Here is a 21,997-nt window from a genome sequence, read left to right as displayed (position 1 = left end):
GGGTATTCTTTCACCAAGAAAAAGTTGGGAATTCACAAAAGGAGGAATTCCTGGGAGTTCAAGATACCTGGCAAGAACAGATTGAACAGGTTCATACTTGACCCAGCTTTGCACAGATGATTGGACTAGATGACCTCCAGTGGTCCCTTGCATCTTGAGTTATCCTATGATCCCATGAAATTTAGATAAAAGGTTAGAATAACGGGTTTACTGAATTAACTGCATATTTTAATTTTAATATTTGTTTACAAACAAATATTCTGTTTCAAGAAGCTAGTTTTGTGAAGTTGTAATTAGATCTTAACCAAAAGTTTCCAAAGGGGAAAGTTACCACTAAAATCAAATGCTAGTTGAACCAAAATTATCCCAAGTGAGAGAAAATCATAGATAAAAGATCCAAAAGAAGAGAACAACACAGCTTTGTCATCCAAGAAAGGCAATTGAAGGGGTATGTAGTAGAAAGATCACAAAATGATCTAAAGTGGAACCTATGCTGCAATCATTTAGAAAATTTAAAATGGCATAGGTAAAAATCCAAAGCACCTACTACTCTATTTTTATTGCCTTAAATATGATCACCTGGACATCAATACCACCAATTCACCTTAAACAGTAAGACTCCTTAGCATGCAATTCCTTTTATGTCACTGACACTTCTAAAGCTGGTCTTTATGTACTGGCTGGAGCACCAGTACATAAAAAAATCTGATGTCATCTGCATTCCACCAAGGGTGGAGGCAGACAAACACTTTCTCAAAATGAGTTCCCAAGAAATCCACATTTCATAAAACCAAAACATCCTGTTTCTATAAACAGAATTGTCAAGCAATCCATTCTAGAATGGATACTCAAGGAGAAATTCTTAATTAAAAAGCGACTTTTCCTATATTTGATTTAAAACCTGTCTTCAACATCAGAAATAACCTTCATTTTTATGTCCCTAATTCATATAGCAGAACACCAAAGAAGACACAAGTGTAAAACTATTGCAAGGAAAAAAAATACTTTGATATCTTCAAAAAAGTACCATCAGAAGCTAAAACTTATATAAATCACATTCTATAATTTCATATTAATACACTGTCTACTAGAAGAGCCTTTTTCATTTGTTCATACCGGAACATCAGTCATTTTGATTTGGCTGTAGAGTGTGAACCTGACATCTACTGAGAGAAACTGAACAGTATCCTCAAGGAAGTCATTAAGCACCTCATATGAGAACGTTTTTAGATGTATCTCTTCACAACCCAACATAGCAGTCAAGATTTTTGAGACTTTCCCCCCTAGAATACAAAGCCATTGCTAACAAAATCCGCAACCTGCCATCTTGCAACATTCACTACAGCAATGTAAGTTATTAGTGTTCTGCCTTCCCTAGAACAGGGGCAGCAGGTGGAACCACGTGCCAGCTTCTCAACACCACAATTCAGAGCCTGTCCTGTTAGTTTAAATCCACCTTCATCACCATTTAGCCTGGTCACCCTAGTTAGATAGGCAGTACCTTTCAGTAAGAAGCTAGATGGACAACTGCAGAGCATCTTAAATTAGAGTAAGAGGAAATACCCCTCATTAATCAAAGCTCTTAGTTTATTAAAGACAAAGGTAAAAAAATAAATTTATAAACAACTGCAGAAGAGTGAATGTCTGATATAGTGGAATAGCTGATCTAGTAGTTAAAGCAAAAAAGAACAAAAGACCAGAAGTTGAAGCTAAAATACAAAACGGTATGTGTAATTTCTTTTCTTTATTTCCAAAGGAAATATATAACTAGTCATACTATTATCATTGACGTACTTTAAAATCGAGACAGTACATATGAGCCATGAGTTTCTGATCTAGATACAAAGACTTAGGGAAATTTATCGCCAGTATTAGGCAGAGGGTCAAACTGTACCAACATAAAAGTCTCTTTTAGTATTAAGACATATCAATTATTCCATGGTTCAACAAGTACAGTCCACTAGCCCCAGAATGAAAACAGCAGCATGAAATAAGGTGAGATACATCTGATAAAGAATGACAGAAGTGACTAAATATTCTTGAAGTATTAGAGAAATTTCTCTAAAAGAAAGCAGCTTGTGCTAATGAAACAAAAAGCCTTAACAGCTTATTGCTCTCTAACATTTTCTTTTTTGTAACCCTGCTTCCCATGGATTTAATTACACTATTCCACAGGAAAGACATAGAGTGGTTATACTCACATAACCTTAATTTAATAACTTAACTGTAATACTTGCCAATAAAGTAACATTTTAATATTATTAATGATTATTATTAATCATAATAGTTACCAATAAAGTAATATATTTCTCCCTATGCCCCGACTTCTTTCACAGATCTTGACTAGCCTATCCTCAGGCTATACCTATTTCATGCATCAAGGAAGGACATACAATTTTTTTTTCATGTTTCTATATAATGCATTTAATATATTTAATACACATGCAATGACATAATGTAAACGGACTAAGATTAAGCACAAAAGTTACCTGGGTTTTTTTCCAAGCCAAATCAATTACAAGCTGAGGAATACCTTCTAACTGCAAATATTTTTATTTTTCTATGATAAGAACACTGAAAAATAAGATAGCTTTGTTAGAGACAAGGAAGGAAAATTTTTTCGAGGCACTCTAATTCCTTCAAATACTGTTAACTGAGAAGGTGGTTTATCTTCAGTAAGTACCACATCAAAAATAATTTTTACAAATAGCAAACCTTCTATAAAACTACTTGGCTAGAGGCTGTTAAGTAAGAAATGTAAACAGCTTAGACTACCTAGCCATCAAAACATGAAATAAAAGACTCTGGTTTAGAGGGGCAGCTGTATTTAGGACAACTGGCAAGGTTTCCGATTAGTCCAGGTAAGTAAAATTCAACCTTTCTGCAGATTGAGCCCAGGTATCCTACTGAAGCTGAACTTTCTTTTTCATAAATGGTTTAGAACAAAAGCATTTGCATTTTAGAAACAGTAATTTTGGAGGCAGATAGCTCTTAAACATTAGCACTGATACAGAATTAATAGTCTTCGCAGAGTCATTCACTAGTCTGGCAATCTCAAATTTGTGTGATCACAAAGTTGATCAGAAGTAATTTTATTTGGGCCATATTTCCAGACTACTGTGTTAACAAAGCCTTACACTGCAAATTTAGAACACAAAAAACCAATTCTCATTTCTCAGGAGATTTTAGAATAAGTGTTTTATGGATATTTATGAGCGCTGTCTAGAGCAACACAGATTCTCATGCAGAATTTGTCCATGCTAACTTCACCCACAAAAAAGATCGATATAATTGTATTTTTATACAAATTCTAGTCAGAAAAGCTTTCCTTTCCTGCAGCACCATGCATTATTCCCACTTCTTCCAATAAAAAATTGTGGGGAAAAAGCTAACAGATTTGGGAGGGATGTAGAGGGAAGCAATATCCAGCCTTTTCATACCTTTTACTGGCGTTAAGATTTTTCAGATTTAAATAGTTAGCCTCTCATCATTCTCCTGACTATTCCAAACTCCTGGTTATGTAATCATCCAAACTATTCAGAAATTGTTCAGAAGCCTACGTTTATTACAAGCACACATTCGCATGTAGGACCTGGTATACTTGTTTCTTGGCAGGGAGGGACGACAGTGTGTGTTTGTTTGGTTTGTTGGGGTTTTTTTCACTTTTAAAGGTAAATCTTACTATACTGGATGGAAACATAAGGAAACTTCACAGACTTGTTCTATTCCCCACATGTATAGTCTCAACTGCAATGCTCATGCTTCACTATTCCCATAGCAATACCATGATTTATTTCTTCATTTTAGAGCCTTTCCCCGTAGAGGCTAAACGTTACACTCATTCTTACTTTCCTTTAATGAGTACTTCTACAAAAGCCTCTTTTTTTTCAGGCTACCATTGCTTCATAGATAAACATGGCTTAAATTTTTCTGATAAACTGAATGTTGGAAGGATAGCATGGCCACATTTCCCACAGCTTAACATCTAAGTGCATAACTAAAATGCTTCAGTGAGACTACCAATTACTGCAGTTATGTTACTACCGCACAGAACTGTTCAACACCAAACTGAGCTATAAGATTCCAGAAGCCATTTTTAGCCTTAGGCACTAGGCCAAAAATAACCTTTTCAGTTCTCTAGGAAGCCAAATGTACAAAGATATGAAAACTGACAGGAGTAGTGCAGCACTTCTCGCCAAAATACTGACGAGAAAATATTTTTTTTTTTCTAAAGTTAATATTTTTTCACATTACCTGATTCTTAACTGATTACAAATCTATAGTGATATTCTTTTAGAGACTGAGTATTTCTGAATCATACTACCATGCTTCTGTGCCAGATGCCACTATAAAGTGAGCTCTTCGATCCTATATTGTGTTAATACATTTAAAATCCCAGGATTTAAGACCATAATGAAAAGATTCAAGGTTTACACCTTCACTACTATCCCAACGTCCTCCAGAGCAAAGCTTCAATTCAAATGCCTCAACATCCATTCTTCAAGATATCTTACACCATCTTGATTGAGATGTAAAAATAAAAGCCAGAGAACCAAAGCTGGATTGCTTTCAGTTTTGTCCTTGATCTGTTCTGAGATCTGGATTAAGCCATTCAAAATTTCTGTTCCTCAGTTTTTCCCACCTGTAAAACCAGGGATAACCTGCATCATTATAGAACAATGAAATAATTCACTGAGAAGAGCAAAGTTTGCAAGGTAATTTTTAACAGAAACATAGAACAAGGTCTATGCTAGGACCAACTAAAACTAGAAATCAGCTTTTAAAGTCACTATATTAACACTCGATATAATTAAATGAAAGGCTTTTAAATTAATCAAAACGCAACAAATTTAAAAGACTACTTTCTCTACCCTTAGAAGCTCCTGACTGGTTGGCTGAATGTCAAAGTTACACACAGCACACTTTAACATAGCAGTTTTACCTGTAATACCACGCTACAAAACGATATACCAAGAGAGTGGCCGTCTTATCTCTAAATTCCCTTACAAAAATTTTAGCAAATTGAAGTTACTGCATATTTTATAGTAGATCATCTTTTCATTCAAATCATAAGATCCATACCACATGCACCAAAGATTTTCTTTGAAGAGCATGCCATAGATCATCTTCACTTTCCATGTTGAATTTGAGTAAGCACATCGAAAAAAAAAGAGGGCAGTTCCAAAGATGGGGAAGAAATGTGCCAATTTTTTTGAAGAAAAAGCAGCAATTTCAGACTCAGCAGCCTCTTTCATCCCTCCAAAATTCATCAGAAAAATAACGGATGAAACTACACTGTCAAACTAACATGATAGTTCTCCATCAAATTTGAAAGTTCAGATAGTGAATGGAAACATCCATTATAATACACCTGTAAGTCAGTAAAGCACTCCATTAGTTTCCACACATTTTGACTAAGAAACTACACCATCTGCTCATGAGAGAGTAAAAAAAATAATCAAGAACTACACACAATGACAAAGTACGTTGATGTACACAAACTAGGTACCGGTACTGATAGGTCTTAAAACAAGACAAAGTATGGAAACATAAAACTTTTTAAATGGACCCCACAAACAAATTCTTGGTCACACATCTTTCTTCAAAAACACTACTAAGCAGGGGAAAACACCATGTCTGGTAAAACTTGCAAGTGACAGGATGCATATGAGTGAGCTAAAAAAACAAGTCACTAACACAAAGCAATCTGAACTGGCTGGTAAACAAAACACAGGCAAAGAGTAGGCATTCAGCCAGACTGAAATTCAAATCTTGGAACAGGGTTCGCAGGCAAAACTTACCGAGTAGGGAAATGACATTGTACATAGTGGAAGGCAAAAAGACAGTTTTCTTGAACTGGGATGAACTCCAAAAAAAATTAAAAATAAACCCTAGCAACACAACATACAAGCATGGGAAACCTGGGTTTAAGTTTCTCCCCTTAACCAATCACAGCTGCTGTTTAATAACCGGGACATCTTCCCCCCAGCCCCAACTGCTGAGAAGGCTCCTTTCACCTTTGACCAGAAACCTCATCCCAGAAATCTTCATCACTGTCTGTATTTTTTCATTATGTAACATGAATGACATTACGTTCTCCCTCCTTCCCCACCGAATAAACAGACAGCTTTGCTGTTACTACACTTGCCATGCCTTAAAAAGACTGAATTGAATGAATTCAGCTAGGCCTCACTAGTCTCAAAATACAGTAATATGGCAATGGTATGACCTGTTGAGTACTCAATAGTTTTACCCCCTATTTCTCCCATCACTACATTTATAAATAGTTAAAAGTTCAAACGGTAAAAATAAAAAGTCATTTTAGTGACAACTTCGCTTGCCATGGTAGCAATTTCACTATTTTTAAATTCTCTGACACAAAGGTCTTACCATACATGAACTGTTGTATTTGTATTTTTGGTATCTTGCCTTACTTCCTGTAAACCTCATCCAAGGGTGTATTCTGTTCCACTTCTTTCCTTGGATTAATCTCTGATTCCATTTTCTTTTCCTACCGCATTTCTTGCCCATTTTCCAAAACTTCTCCATCAGTTCCAGTGATAACCAACTATCTTGGCACACACATTTTATGAACCTGTTTCTTTCTGTTCACCAAACAACAGATCCAACTTGTCATTCATGCCATTCTCTTCACATTTAAAGGTGGAGGGGGTTTTATTTCTCATCTGATTTTCTTCATTTTTACTTTTTGCCTGGCTAATGTAGTGCTACAAAGGAGCGATGCCACTGCAAAAAAACGCAACCAAAGATGCAGACTTTAGATGTTAAAAAAACCTGACATGTCTGTATACACACAATAAATCAAAGTGAAACTGTCATTTGTAGTTACTTTGCTTGTTTTGAAATTTACTGCTTTATATTATAATCTACATTATAAAGAAATCAAGGCACATGCCATGTTTAAATATACTTCCAAGATACTTTTTGCTGAATTTAGTTTCTTTAATTCAAAAAATTATTTACCTTAAAACCTCCACCCACATATTAATGCCAGTTGTCCCAGCAGTGTCTCCTTCTACCAGAAAGAAGTACTTAGACGGCTGTATGAGTAGAAAACACCTAACTAGTCTATACAGTTAAATCCAAAAACTAGAAATTAAATGTTACCAATCCTGCATTTTACGGCACTGCAGTTTTGGAAGGAAATAAAAGTTCTGTTTTTAAAGCAGGTGTCCCAAGCCTACCTTGATATTGGCAATATCCACTTCAAAAAGGAAGGATTATCAAGGAAAGTGCAGAAACAATTGTAGGGAGACACAAAACATTTATAATGTTTACAACATTTGCAATTTATATATGCAAGCAGTTGGTGTATTTCAATAAATTAACTTACTGAAAAACAGAAAAGGTAACAGACAGCAAGTATCTTTTGACGTATTTTCCTATTTGTTCAGTACGAATAATTCCCCCCATTCTACAAAGAGTATTTCCAAACCAAGAAGAAGAAAACCACCTGTCCAAACAATTACTGAAACTCGTACCAAGGAATAAAATCACCCAGCTACAGAAAACCGACATAAAAACCTTATCCATTCAGCAGCACAGGTCACTGTTAACATGGTGCTCAGCTGCTTTGCTCTTGTTCTGCTTCTCATAAAGATCAATTCAAGAACTCTGTTCTGATATTCAAAACCTCCGGCTACTTCCAGTAACTTCTCTAACCATACCTAGAAGAGCTACCTCACACTGGCATCATGAAATTATCAGCTAGCTTTTAACTAAAGGAGTCAGAATTCCTGCAAGCTCAGCTGAACATGAAACTTTTCATGCAGCTTCAAAAGTGAGTGCAAACCTCAGGCTCCAAATTAAATGCAAAACTAACTCTCATTTGGCTCTGCCAAGATCATCGTCTCACTCGCAAGTTTTGCCTTTTTTTTTTTCTTTAAAAATATTTCTCCTATGGACTGGGATAGAAGGACAAAAGACTGTTATTGTTATTTCTATTTTTAAATAGTTAGGAGGTTTACAGATATTATGGTGTTCTGCACCATACAAGGAAAGAAAGGGATAAAAAGGCAAGCTGGCCAGCAAGACACCCTTGGGGGAAAGAGGCTGGGGAGAAGCGTTAGAATTTTAGAACTGAACTCCTCCCACAAAGACATATCTACCCACAAATTAAGCAGAAAGTAATTAATCCTCCAGAAGCTTAACTCCTCAGCACCTTTCCAAAGAACTACTCTAATGTATGCATATACCTTGCAAAATATGGTCAGCAGAGAGCAGTCAGAAGTCAGGAGACGTAACACCCATTTCCACTTTTGACAGTGATCTGCATACTGGATACAGTGGTAACATTTCTGGCTCTTTCAATTTTACACATGGGAGAACGATAAATGGTACCCTATTTTCATCACTCTGGTCTCAAAAGAACATGTTAAGGATACCTCTCTGGTTTCAGAAGTGCCATTTAAATTATATTGATTTTAATTGTGAATTAGGGATTTAACCAGCTTGGGAACTTTCACAAATCTGGTAGATGGTAACTAACAGGGACAGCAAGAACACCATCAACAGAATGAACAGTCTTGTGTCCTGAGGAAGTTACTCATACTTCAGAATGGTCATTCTGATATGCAAAACATCACTCCCTCCATCTTGGTTGCTCTCACAACTCTGTAAGCAGCAAAAACGTCACTGGCTTTTCCTTCTGCAGGCAGATGGATGCTAAGCTTCCCAAACTTAAATTCAACAGTTAATCTTTTAAAGTATGAATTTTAAACTATTATTTGTAGCATAAAGCCTGTAAATGTCAGGTATATTACAGTCAAATAATTTTCTCCATGTTTATCTGTGTTCACAAAATTCTAATCATCAGTATTAATGTGACTGCGTAAGAAATCCATTTTTCCTCACTTCTACAGGTATCAGAGTAAGTATCCCAAGCCATTACACTCAACCAAGAATATACAGCTCACCTCTCTGCTTGTAATCCTTTCCCTTCTTCCACTTCCACCACTTCATGTATTTTCACTCAGTGCTTCATAAATTTTCACACACTTTGTGTGACACTTCTACCTTCAAATAATATCTTCTTTCTATCCATTTTCTTGTTTAAACCTGTATTACATTGGCATTTGCCCCCTTCCTCTTCCAAGTCACAGTTCTACTGGGCAAATACTCATTCTACTTTGTCATAGCCAATTCTACCCTGATCTCCTCCCCTCACAAAAATATTTAGTGTTTTCAAAACTAAGTATAGTTACTGTATTAAGATTCACACTGTCTCTCCTGTTTTACAGATGCCTAAACCAAGATCTCTCTTGTGCCAAGGAAACAAAAGAAACAGACCAAAGCAAGGAAGAAAAGGAGGCTTACAAACCACGTAGGGATATTTGGCTTCTACCTCCCACAAGGCCTGTGATCACATCCAAGTGGATCTTCAAAAACAAAGTTGTTCAGCTAGAAGCATTTGAAAAGGCACCTGTAGCACCTTTACTACCATAATAGCACTTTTGGAGCTCCGAGTCAAGTCTTTTCCAAGGCAGATGGGCCAAGGACACACAAAGTGACAACATTTCTACAAAAGCAATCAGTTTTCATCCATTTACATGCACAGCATGGCCAAACACGGCTCTGGCAATTCTAGGTTGAGCTGTTTAAAAATCAGCCACCCTAAATTGGAAGTTAACTTTAAGGATAAAGGTTCAATAAACTCCTGAGTTTATTCCTGCTTAAGTTGAAAGATCTTACCCTCCCTCTTATCAGGTGATTTCTAGTCTGCCACCTCTCCTGCCTCTTAGTCCTTGCACTAGTTTTGAAGCTCCTCTACAAACAAAGCAAGCTAGGCAAAAAATAAACAAACAAACAAAAAAAACCCACACTCGGGAAGGAGACGGACACGCACACACACACACGCAGAGTCAGTGGTAGAAAGCCATTAATCTGCTCAAACCACATTCTGAAACAGCAACCAGGCAATTGAGTACTCCTAATTTGTTTCATGCAACAAAAGGCACTCTGAGCTAATTCACTTTATTTTGTGCTGAGAAGAGCCTAACAGCACCTGCAAAGTCACTGACTGCATTTCAGCTATGGGGCATAAATCTCCAGACAAAAGAGGTAACTTTCAAAAGCACAACTGACTAGACTTTATATAGCAAAAGAACTAATAGACTCTTTTCAACAGCAGTCAATAGCCTTGCTGTTTATATGATCCAGAAGCAAGGACATACTCAGACTTGGGGAAGAAAAAGAAGAAAAAAAAAAAGTCCAAAGGGCTTTCAAGGGTATTCTGCAGTTGTAAGTTGCTAAGCATGTCTACGCCTCTAAAAAAAAAGAAAAAAAAAAAATCATTTAATTTGATAAAGCTCTTTCACAAAGCACTGCTTATCAGATAAAAAAAGAACCTAGAATATGTTAAAACAGAGATGTCCAGACAGACCACATTATGAAGTTACAGTCTGAAATTGCATTTATACTGTTGGACACGTAATAATGAACACAAAATGAATTTATCTTCATTTTTTAGCCTTGATACAAAGACACATTCTACAGTAATCTCAAAAAAGTTACATCCCATAAGTTTTGGCTGCAGGGCAATAGTCAATTCATCTGTGAGAATAAACAGGCATACTTCCTCCTCTCTCCCTCTCTAACACTTAGGATATTATTTGTGTAAGAGAGAGTAAGTAAGGTTAGAAATCTTCAAATAAACACAGGAAGGCTGTAGGAAGGGACTGACTATAGAACATAAAGAAGAAACCAGAGTTTTATTCTTTTTTTTTTTTCAGATTTATAATTAAAGAAGTTATTTTTATTGATGTGAGTTTGGATAAAATGGGCAAAATGAAAGGTTCTCAAGAAGCCTCATTGAAAAAACCCACAATGTAATAAAAATTTGAATTCAAGATGATGAATTATAAACTATTCAAAGCAGTAATTATCAGAGAGATAATTCCTCTCCCTTAAAAGGAGAGGGGCATACCAAATCTCTTTTCTTCCCTAGTGATCAAATAATAACCAAATTCTAACAAAGAGTCCATTTGGCAGTCATTTTTGGTTTATGAAAGCGTGCAGTAGCACAAACTAGTCTGTATCTGTGACATTCCTTCCCAGTACAACCTGCATCTATAAGTGGAACCAACTGCACATCTACTGCTATTATTAGAAGAATTCCCAGAAGCGAAGGAAGAATTACATTAATGGAGGAATTGGAGAAAATCAGTGAGAATGAATTATGCCAATCTAATATACACACTTGTTCATTTTTTAAAAAATTGGTAAATAAGAATTTATTTATTTATTATTAGCAAAGAGGACTGAAAAGCACGTATTTCACCTGAACCAATATCAATACCCAAGACGAGAAATAAATTTTTCGGAAAGACGAACAGAAAGAACTTCTAGCTGTTGGGTACAAATAAATGCATTCCTGGACTTAACCGTGATGGAAGACAACCTGTAAATTTGTTATTGTTTTTTTCCTTTACATGATCCCACTGGAAGCACTCAGATGCCCAAATTCAAGCTAAACTGTCCCAAAACCTAAAATTAAAACCCTACAGGTTCTCCAAAAGCTGTTCAGGTGCTACTGGGATTTTTGGACCACCTTGAAAACAAATCCGTAGTCATACAGTCTGAAGAACTACTTCAAAGATGCTGCCAGGCAGGCTAAGATGTCTTCAGCACAGCAATGTCTGAAGAGCCCAGTCCATTTATAAACATTTTTTAAAAAACAGCAGGTAGGAAGGAGTTCTTTTGTCTAGTGAGCATTCTAAAGTACAAAAAATAAATACATATTCTTTTGAGAATTTCACACTCTCCAAACTAGCACTCAAATACTTCAATTTGTGTTTCTTTCCAAAAAATCTAACGCCTGATTAAAAAAAAAAAAATTTGCTTCTCTCCCACATGATCACAAGCAGCAGCAAGTAATCCTTCCTTGTGTGCCTAACTCACACAGTGGAAACGGATGAAACAGGTATTCACCAGAACAGGTTGAGAGGATCTGTCTTTAGAAAGACAGCAAAAGCCTACAGAAGGAGGTTGAAGTGATACAGGCAGCCATGGTTACACATTTAAGCAACAGCTTTGGGGCTTTTTCTTCCTCTCTTATAAACTAACATGCTTCCAGCATTCCCAGTGGTTTTGAGGAATATAATTGCATACTATTACTTAAGAACTATGTGATTACTGTGCCACTGTCTTCTGCATAACCCAGCCTGTAATAAAAGTGATAAGAATAGCATTTATTATTTTGAAATGGTTTTTGCAAAGCACCCACACTGATGTGGTTTAAAACATCTGACTAAACTCAAGATACTTTACGTAGAGGTTTTATTTTCTTCTAACAGTACTGCACACCATGCAAACTCCCTTCTGTGTGCAAAGATACTGTCTGAAAGTTCATCTGACCGGGTCACTCGGCTCTTTAGCAAAACTTTCAAAGGCTGAGGAGGAAATGTCCTATCATGTCTCTATAAGAAAGACGTATTCAACACAAAGAAAACTCACAGAAGAAAAAGCATACCAAGAAGCTGCACAAATAGAAAGTGACAAGTATAGTTAAGCCTCTACAGTTACTATGGAATGCAACTGCAGTTGAGAACTAGAAAAGTCAAACCATTCAGTACCAGCTATTAAAGGCAACCTACAGCCCTTTCATAAGTGTATTAATTGCCTCACAAAAGCTGATGTCTAACTTCAGGGGAAAAAAAATAAATGCACAAACAGAGAATTTAAAGTTTAACACCTCTGTCTTCCCCAGACCTACCTAAAGCACTCAGAACTTTTCTAGAAAACAAGCTTGATAATATTTTATTTGAGAGTAGCTGTAGACCATCATTTTCTGAATCCAAAAATACTGTCAGTATCTAGTGCTAAAACACTGTCAAGATGCAGACATCGTTTCAGTTTTCTGGAAATCCCCTGCTCCTCAGACCTCTAAACTCAATCCCCCAGACTAGTCTTCTCTAAATCAAGGACTGTCTTTATTTTTCAGCGAGACCGGCCCTCTTTAGCAAAAAAGCTTTAAGAGTGAAAGGCTACCCCTACCCCAAACACCTACGTTTCAGGGCTTCAGAGACATGTCAGCACATAAAAGTCACTTATTGCAAGGACATATTCCAAGTCGTACAAGAAAGTACTGTTTTTATAGTGTGCACGTTTATGGAGAGGAAGCGAGAGAAAATTCCCATCAAGAGTTTGCCCCAAGAGCTTCAGAAATCTGGGCTTAGGCCAAGAAGCTCTTCTGTTTATATATTCTACTTATGTAATGTAACAAGTGAAAAGGAACACAGATTTTTTGGAAACATATTATCAACATAGGACTTAACTCACAAGGCAAACAATTCCCATTAAACAGTTACAACATGCTGTTACAAACAAAAACATAAAAGTAACTATAGATTAACACATGGTACTCCCAGAAAGGGACAATGAATAAAGGGCTGCTGTTGTTGCAAGGCTGAGACACGGTCTGCTCTATACTGCTGTTTATACCCAACAAAAAGGGAATGAAAATCCCATCCTACATTTAATATCATATTGAATGTCTTCTATGCAAACTCTGACAAAAGCACATTAACGCTTGAAGGCAAAGACTACTTTTTTCCTAAGCTCTCCTCTGAATAGAAAACTTCCCAGAACAAGTAAGCACGTAACAAGCATATACTACCTATACACACAACACAGCTCGTGCTTATACAGAACATACTTACACAACATACAAACACTAACATGTAATCACTGCCCATCAAAGTTTTTTCCAGTACATAATTTTGTTTTCCAACAGTTTGGATCAGTATTAGGTCAAACCAAACAAGCTAACTTTCTGGATTTCCAAACTACTTATATCATATCATGGCATGTCTTCATTAGACTACAACTTTAAAAAAAGAAAACAGATAAGACATCTTGCTTGGGGAGACAAGCTGAAAGTCATTCTTCTAACTGCATACAGTTCCACTATCATGCCTTATCCCTTTCACTATCGCATCTGTTACTGAGTCAGTTAATGGTTAACACGGCAATTCATGCTACCAATTCACAGTAGTTTCATTCATCAAGTTTCCTTCATATTTCTCTTTTATTGATATGATGATATAGGTGTTCAAACGGAACACTGCGAAATCCATTCAGCAACAGCGAACAAGTGACAGAGCTAATAACAATTACATATGACGCCTACCACCCATCTGAGACATTACTCTGTTCCTTACAGCTGGGATAGATACAAGTACACAGTCAGCACATATAGGAAGGCATAAATACCCTCATGTGCAGGAGCAGTTGAGAATTTCGGTTCATGTTATCACATGTTTGCATGCAGGTATAGCACCTGCTGTTCTGTGGGACAAGAACAAGTGACTACATGTCTGCTCCATTGCTGTAACAACACAACTATCTTCAGCAGGCAAATGGGGACACAAAAGGGCACGCGGAGGCGGTAGACTAAAGATCTTAGGAATACGCTAATATATTCTTCTAGTGCGGGTTTGTACTGTTCTACCCAGTGATGCTATCTAAAGAATGGACTACATTCCAACCCCTGGCACAAATAGGGGCAGGAAAACAGATATGACCCTTTGTAGGGGTCTGCCTCCTTAGGTGAAAAACAAGTGTGCCTTTTTTCACATTGGAAGGCGGGTGTGAGGGCAAGGTAAATGCAAACTGGATACACCTTCCCTCACCGCTCCCGCCTGCAGGGTTGTCAGGCCTGTCCCCTCTGCAGATTTACATAATGATGGTGTCCCCCACTGTAGAATATGCACAGTGCCTGCGAAGACGGATTTCTCTCCACGTTTGCCTTGGGAGACAGCGTTATTACATACAGAGCTGGAACTACGGCTACATGACTGTAAGGATACAAGGGTGGATGTCAACCCCAGTGTCAGACAAGTGGCATTTGTGAAAGGTAGCACGGTCTCTGGGGTAGGTGCAGCGCAAAAGCCTTCCTATGGACGCGCCTCCATCTGCGGTGTGCAAACAGGCACACGAGTGAGATACAGACAGGCATCCCCTCCGTGCCAGGTGGGTTCAACCTACACGCAGCGGGAGTGAAGGAGCAGGTATCCCACCTGGCAAGCGTAATTCCTCCCAAAATCGATTCAGAGGTGGGCTGGCTGCCACCTCCAACCTCAGCGGCCAGGGAAGGGTGGCAGAGAGATGCACATTCCCCAGAGGAGGGGGAAGAAGAAGACAGGTGCGAGCAAGAATCCACACAAGAATCCACGCACGCTCCCCCCGGCTTGCCAGGGGAGAGCCAGCTCTTCCTCACCAAATGCAGAGTGAGGGGAGGGAGAGGAGGGTGCGCAGCGATCCAGCCATATGGGAGCAAACACCTACCTCATACACGAAGGCGGGGTGGGGGGGGAATAAAGAGAGCATAGGGTCCACGGAGAGCTGGGAAGCGGGCTCGGTTTCCTTGTGGGGATGGGCCCACAGGAGGAGGAATGAACGCCTCAGGAGGTGGAGGGAAAGGGTGGGGAGCGGGTCTTCTCCTCACAGGGAGCTTGGGGGGGGCACTAGGATGCCAGAGGGAGCGGAGAGGGGGGTGGAAGGTGGGTGTCCCCCCCCCCCACCGGCGATTAAAATCGCCGGTGGGGGGGGGGGACACCCACCTTCCACCCCCCTCTCCGCTTCTTCTGGCAAGATACCGGCGCCGACCACCCTCTCCCACCTCACACACACACCCCCGGCCCGGTTCCTCGCCTGGCCTCACCTGCCCGCACCGTATCGGAGAGATCGTGACTGAGGGCGGCAGCGCTGCGCGGGAATTCCTTCAGCTTCCTACCGCTCAGGTTAAGACCCCCGGAATGAGCCGCTTCCTCCAACGCCCGTTCCAGACCACGGTTCAACGGCGCCTGCAAACCCAACGACCCACCGCCGCCACCACCACCACTTCCACCGCCGCCCACCCCAGCCGTCGCCAGAGCAGCGGCGGGGAAAGGCTGCGACTCGCCTCCTAGCGTCGCCATCTTTCTCCTCGCCCTCTTAAGCCGCTGGGAGTACCCGAGAGAACCGCCGGACCTGCCTCCCTCCCTCTCTCCCTTCCTCCTCCTCTTTCCCGCTCGCTGTGGTGGCGGCACCGCCGCTGAGGGGAGGGGAGGGGAGGGGGGGGGGGAAGCGGCAGCGCAAGCAAGAGGCGGAGGCAAAGGGCGCGGGTGAGGCGCGCCCCACTGCGCATGCTCCGCCACACCACCCCACCTCCCCTCCCTTTACCCCGGCGGTGCGCGGGGTGGGGCACTGCGGCGCCCCCTAGCGGCGGCGCGGCGCCCCCGGCCGAGCGCCATTGCAACCGCATGCAAGTGCGAAAGGAAAGGAGGGGGAGGGGGGGGAAGATCCCTCCTTTGGTTTTTAGTCACAACGTTCCCCGTCGCCTATCCCCTTTTTCAGAGGGATACCTGGCTTTCGGCCCCTTTCTCCCAGCGTCCGCCGAAATTGTTCCGGCCGCGCTGCAATTTGCGGTTGGGTGGGACGAAGCTGAGGCGCATGGGGGAGCGCGCGGGGTGTGCTCAAGCAGCAGGGCCTCATTTGAAAATTAAAAAAATTGCAGCGGCTCTTCTGAACGAGGCCCTGGGGAGCATCTGCCCTGCGGAATGCTTTTCTGGGACTGGTTTCTCTCCCGCAGGGGATGGTTCGCAGGTGTGTGCGGCCCCTGGGGACGGCCTGCCAAAAAAAAAAAAAAAACAACCAGACCCTCAAAGGTGTCGTTTGGAGTGGCAAACCAAACCTGGGAAGGATGATCGGTTCCATTTTCAGTGGAATAACCTTTCCGAGGGGGCGAGGGTGTTGGGTTGGGTTTATTTCCCCCAGCCTTTCTTGCAGCTTTGCAAAGCCAAGCCCAGGAGTGGGAGAGGAGGGAGGCCTCCCGTTTCCACTGGGTTTACAGAGTTCAAAGCTAAAAAAGGACTCGTACGTCCTCGCCCGTGACCTGTATCTTACAGGCCGTTACATTTCACTCAGTCCCCCTGTGTTGTGATCAATGGCTGACATTAAACCAAACCTTCCCGGCTCCACAAAGTTCAACCACCGAGCGCTACACGGCCAAGGAAGACGGAATCGCCACAAGGAAATAACTCTCGGTTTCTGAAAAACAGGAGAGATCACAGCAAGTTTAGCAGTCACAGTGAGAAGCAGAACTGGTTAAAAGGGAGAAAGGATGTTAGAGGCAGATCTTTTCACGGGACAGTATCATAATATCCATTAAAGACTTGTTCGTTATGGTGAAGATACGCCGCTCTCAAGATCAGCATTTTTCATTTAAGTTTTATATGCCTTGTGTCACTGCCGAAGTGTTGCAGGCAGCACAGCAGTGGTTTTAAAGAGGCTGCCTTACATTAAGGAAAGAGCTGTAAGGTCAGATGGGTAGGAGGGGGATTATTTTACTGCAAGTACATTTATACTGCACCCAAAACGCAGGCCCTGAGCTTAAACTGCAGTCCAAACTCCCCTCACACCTACAATTGCCAGTTCTTCATGTTTGATGTGGAGATCTTGGGTTTTGGCATGACGAATTCAGTGTCCTACCGGTTCAATAAAATTTTGGGTGCAATTCTTGACACCATTCCTTTGAACAGCCCCTAGCCAAATAGGAATCAGCAGTTACCCCAACAACAGTTGTGCCCAGATATCACGTTGCTTTTAACGAAGCTCGTTGGTGGGTTATTAAGGTAGTATTTCCCACAAATTTCCACTAGTCACAGCATGGTTTGGATTTGTTAAAAGGCTTACTTCCAGCTTGCGTGCAATCTTTGCATTGCTGCTGGAAAGCACAAAGAAACAGATGAATGGCTACATCTCCTCAGCAATTTCAAGAAAAGTGTTGATGAACAGTAGTTCAAGTTGCGTAAGCTGTGAATAGGAGCGACTGCTAGGCTTCCCCTATAATAGGAATTTTTTTAAATGCAAGTTTAATGAACTAGGTACTACATTCTTTTACACTTAGAGAAGTCTGAAATATCGTAGGTTTTATAACTCAGTAAATGACTTTGCACAGGACATTTCCAGTGTATTAAATTACCCAACATCACGGAACTTTATTTTGAAACTACTAATATGCGACTAAACATTCAGACAGCGTATCTGCAGAATTCATCTTCCAGCATCAGCTCTTTACAGTCACGTAGCAGGCCTGCCTTTTGGTGAGGTTTGGTAAGTTTTCTCACCAGTAGGACACCATGTTCCTTCCTCCCCCACTTCTGGTAAGACAATATTATTTCTAGTGCTGATTTTGATAAAAACAAAAAGGGTTTTTTGCTCTTTGTCATCTTCACACCGTACCGCTAACCCTGGGATTTGATTCACAGCATCTTGCATAAGGGAGACGAGCAGCAATACCTTTCTCAGCCTCATCTGAAGGACAACTCGTCCTCCTTTGCAGGAGACACCTGAGGTAATGAGGAGCCATCAGGGTCCCCTGCTCACAGGCAGGGACAGCGTGCCCAAATTGTTGGGCTCGCACGAAGGGCCCGTGGCTGGCAGAGGCAGACGAGTCAGTACAGCGTTCCCCCTAAAGACACCCAACGTCAGGACAGCTAAGGTATAGAGAGGCTGCGGCTACCCTGGTACCTGGTCAAGTAGGGGTTAAAGATGTAGGTTCCCGCTTATAGCAATGCAAGGGCAATAATCGGGAAGCAAGCCTGTTTTAAACTGTTTTTTGATCCGAACGGCTGAGGTGCAATGCGGGCATGACCTGTGCTTATCAGATACCGTGTAGAAACTCCTGGAAGAAGCACTTTGAAGGCTGCTAATGTTATCAAGGTCGTGGAGCAAAAAAATATATAGCACTGAAGCTGTGTTGCCTTAACTTTCTCTCTTCTCTGCCTGAGGGCTGTGCCAGATCTAATTCTGTTCCTATAGATACAAAGGATTAGAAATTGGCAACACTACAGAAAAAGAAAAGATCAATCACAGCGGCACCAGTTTCCTGTCCGTGCAGATGTATATAAAAGGTCACGTTCCATATATTGACTCTGGTCAGATCACAAAGTGGGCACAGCCTGGCACAGCAGCTAAGCTGAGCTAGTGGCGAGCCGTCATTGCAAGCAGCCCTTCCATTCCTTGCCCCCAGCTACGTGACCTCCCCAGTTCCTATATGACAGTATTTTCATTTGTCTGACTCTTCAACGAGACCTAAAGCAGCTTAAAAATTAACTCTAGAAGGAAAAGAAAACAGTGGATGCTCTTCAGCAAGCAGGCACACGTGTAGCAGAGAGAAGGAATGCAGAAGGAAAACTTATGGATCTAGTAGGAGGAAAAGATTGCAGAGGTGACCGTTCTGCAAATTGGGTCACACGTAATGGCTGCGACAAGAAAAATCCTCTCAGAGATGTACAGAAAGTACCATAGCTGAGGGAGACCACGAGCCTTAGAGCCTCAGAGTGAATTTCTAAATTGGCAGAAAAGAGGCAAATAACAAGGCCCACGTGGCTTGTGAACATCAGGGCTTATGTGCGGGAAGCCGGTGCCTCACAAGGTAGCGTGTGATCTCGGTGTGGAATACCTGTCCTATACTAGACCCAGGGATTTCACGGCGTGGAGAGGGAGAGCTTCACTTTACTTCAACGTACAGGCGTCTACTTCATGCTCCGTGTGCTCTAAGACAATCCTGACGAGGAAATAGCGTGGAGTAGCTCATACACAGTCAGGGTACGCCAAAGCTTTCTTCACGTGAATATCCCGGGCGGACAAGAGAATATCTCTCTCTCTCTCATGCAGAGAAAGAAACGACACACAAACACTAAGTCAAATACCAAATGGAAAGCGGGCATCGCTCAACTTGCAAGGCTCCCTCCATTCGGTGCTACGCAAAACAGCCGTCACAACTCAGAAAGGCCACGTTATACATCCTTGGTAGCGTGACCGTAACGGCACCAGGACAAAGAAAATGATTAGAAAAATCCCAAGAGAAAAAAGCATGCAGACTGAAGCTTCAGGTGGCACAGATTAAAAGATGCCCCTTTCAATTAAAGCACGGATTCCCAAACCTGCTCACGGCCTGCCTAAGACAAGCGGTTCGTAGCAGAACGAGTAGCCTACGCAGAGCAGGCAATCCAGCAAAGTTGGTGAAGAGAGTTTGAAGGGTAGGGAAGCTGTATCAGGAAATAGCTCAGAAAAATCCATCTATAAAGCACTTGCCTCGCAGAATACTCAGGGGAAAAAAACAGGGAGGAAAAGAGGAGAGCTATTAATTGATAGGAGGCAGGAGATGAGGAGAAGCTTATATATAAAGCAGGAGCTTGGAAGGTAGGTAAGCAGCATGGTCACTGCTCAGAAGACACGCAAGGTTCACCCTCGCATAGATCCGAGCACGTTCTCTACGTAAGAGGACAGAATTATTCAGTTGCTACAGACAAAGAAGCACTTCTTGGCCCCAGCGACTGGCCACAGCAAGCACTGGGAGCTCAGGAAAACATCGCCCTCGCTGTGTCCTGGGACCCAGAGGGTGGGCAGGCTCAAAACACACGCTGGGTGATGGCTGGGAGGGGGGTCAACTGCTGCAAGATTGATCCCGAATGGCACCACACCAAAAAAGCATGCAAACCTAGATGTGTCGGCAAGGCTCGCTGTCATGGTAGCGATGCTGCTGTACAGCCACGGATGCAACAGGAGAGAAGCTGCGAGAGATCATGACGAAAAGCTCATCTCTCAGCGAAGAGGTCATGAAAATAGAGCTAAGGGTAACCTAAAACCAAACTTGAAACACTTGACCTGACTAAACATTTAAAGGCAACATAGTGACATGCCCATACCTGAAATATTAATTTACTTCAAAGACTATTAGCAGTTGTAAACTGGCAGACTTTCTTCCAAGTTTCTCAGATGACCTTGAAACATGCAATGTGATAGAGTGGTAGCTGCGTCCACGCTTTACCTTGAATCTACTGCTGAAATACAGCTTCAGCAGAGATTCGGGGGATTGTAACTGGGGTGGGAGCCTTGTTCCTCACACGAGAAGAGCCGGTCGGCGTCTGCACCACGGTCAATAGAACAAAGACATACCTAAGGTGGGAAAGGAATGTCTTGCAGGAGTTTGCCTTTGTGAAAATTTGAAACAGCATCTGGTAGGGGAAGAAGCCATCAGAGTAAGAAATAACCTGTCCTCTAATAAAAACAGAGGCGGCAATTGGTTATTGTCACCAGCGATGAGACAGCATTTACAGAGAGACACTGTTGGCAGTCCCACAATGCCTCCAGTGTAGGCTGTTGAAATACTACAGTTTATACATCTGTTGCAAAAAAAGTACGCAAACCTGATTTCCTACCCGCAGGAGACTATTAGCACAGACACATGGACTTGAAACAGAAATGCAGAGTCCTCAGTCTATTGCAAAATCCAGAAAATGCAAGTAGAAGGCATCAGCCAAGCAGCTGAACGCTGGTTTCTAGGTGCAGCACACAAGGCAAAGATTTTGTAAGACCCATGTTCATGTTTATGGGAAAGACAGCAGGTAAAATGCTTCATATCCCTGTTAAGAACAGCAAAAACACTGGAGAACTACTGCCTGGTAAGCCGTTGTGATATATAAGGAGAAATGAAGGCCTAAAAGTCAAAAGCAGCAGTGGAAATGAAAGAACAGCTCTACCTGAATGCAAGCCCAAATATTTTCCCTGTAAACCACACAAACCACCTCTCTGGTATAAACAAGTTCTTGAGACGCCTGGGAACTCGGTAAGAGCCGTGAACCAGCACCAGCCTGGTGGTTGCAAACCACTCACCTGACTTGAGTCAGGTAACTAATTTTAGTTGACCAGAGCTCTGTTTATGCCTTTTCCCCACTCGGTCCAACCGTATTGCTGATACCAGTCGACTGGCAGCAGTAAGTGTGAAGGTAAAATTGCAAAGAGGGTCTTCAGATACTTGCCACTGGGAAAAAAAAGCATGCATACCATTCCTGAATGGGGAATTGTATTCAAGAACATGTTAATAGCTAGATATAATGCTTTGATAGTGCACCCAAATATGGATCCCTGCAACCACCAGCACCTCTTTACCCAGAAAGTATTTCACCCCTAAGGGGTATCTTTGCTTTCC

The 21,997-nt window shown here is 41.4% G+C and overlaps 1 protein-coding gene across 10 annotated transcripts in view; it reads right to left on the bottom strand.

Annotated features, from left to right (window-relative positions):
- The window catches only part of LRCH1 (leucine rich repeats and calponin homology domain containing 1), a 124,618-nt gene extending 108,558 nt beyond the window's left edge, over positions 1-16,060 (bottom strand). For 7 of the 10 annotated variants that reach the window (XR_007507912.1, XR_007507914.1, XR_007507915.1 and 4 more), the window contains exon 1: positions 15,683-16,060. Coding sequence is in view for 4 of the 10 variants with exons in the window: in XM_049815720.1 (XP_049671677.1) it covers positions 15,683-15,938 (256 nt within the window). In the remaining 6 variants the exon portion in view is untranslated. The remainder of the gene's footprint in view (positions 1-15,682) is intronic. The other 3 variants (XM_049815716.1, XM_049815718.1, XM_049815719.1) reach the window with 3 other exon arrangements.
- Between the last annotated feature and the right edge of the window lie 5,937 nt (positions 16,061-21,997).

The sequence above is a fragment of the Accipiter gentilis genome, chromosome 13, assembly GCF_929443795.1.
Source record: "Accipiter gentilis chromosome 13, bAccGen1.1, whole genome shotgun sequence".
Taxonomy (NCBI): domain Eukaryota; kingdom Metazoa; phylum Chordata; class Aves; order Accipitriformes; family Accipitridae; genus Astur; species Astur gentilis.
This window is presented reverse-complemented; position numbering and strand designations above follow the sequence as displayed.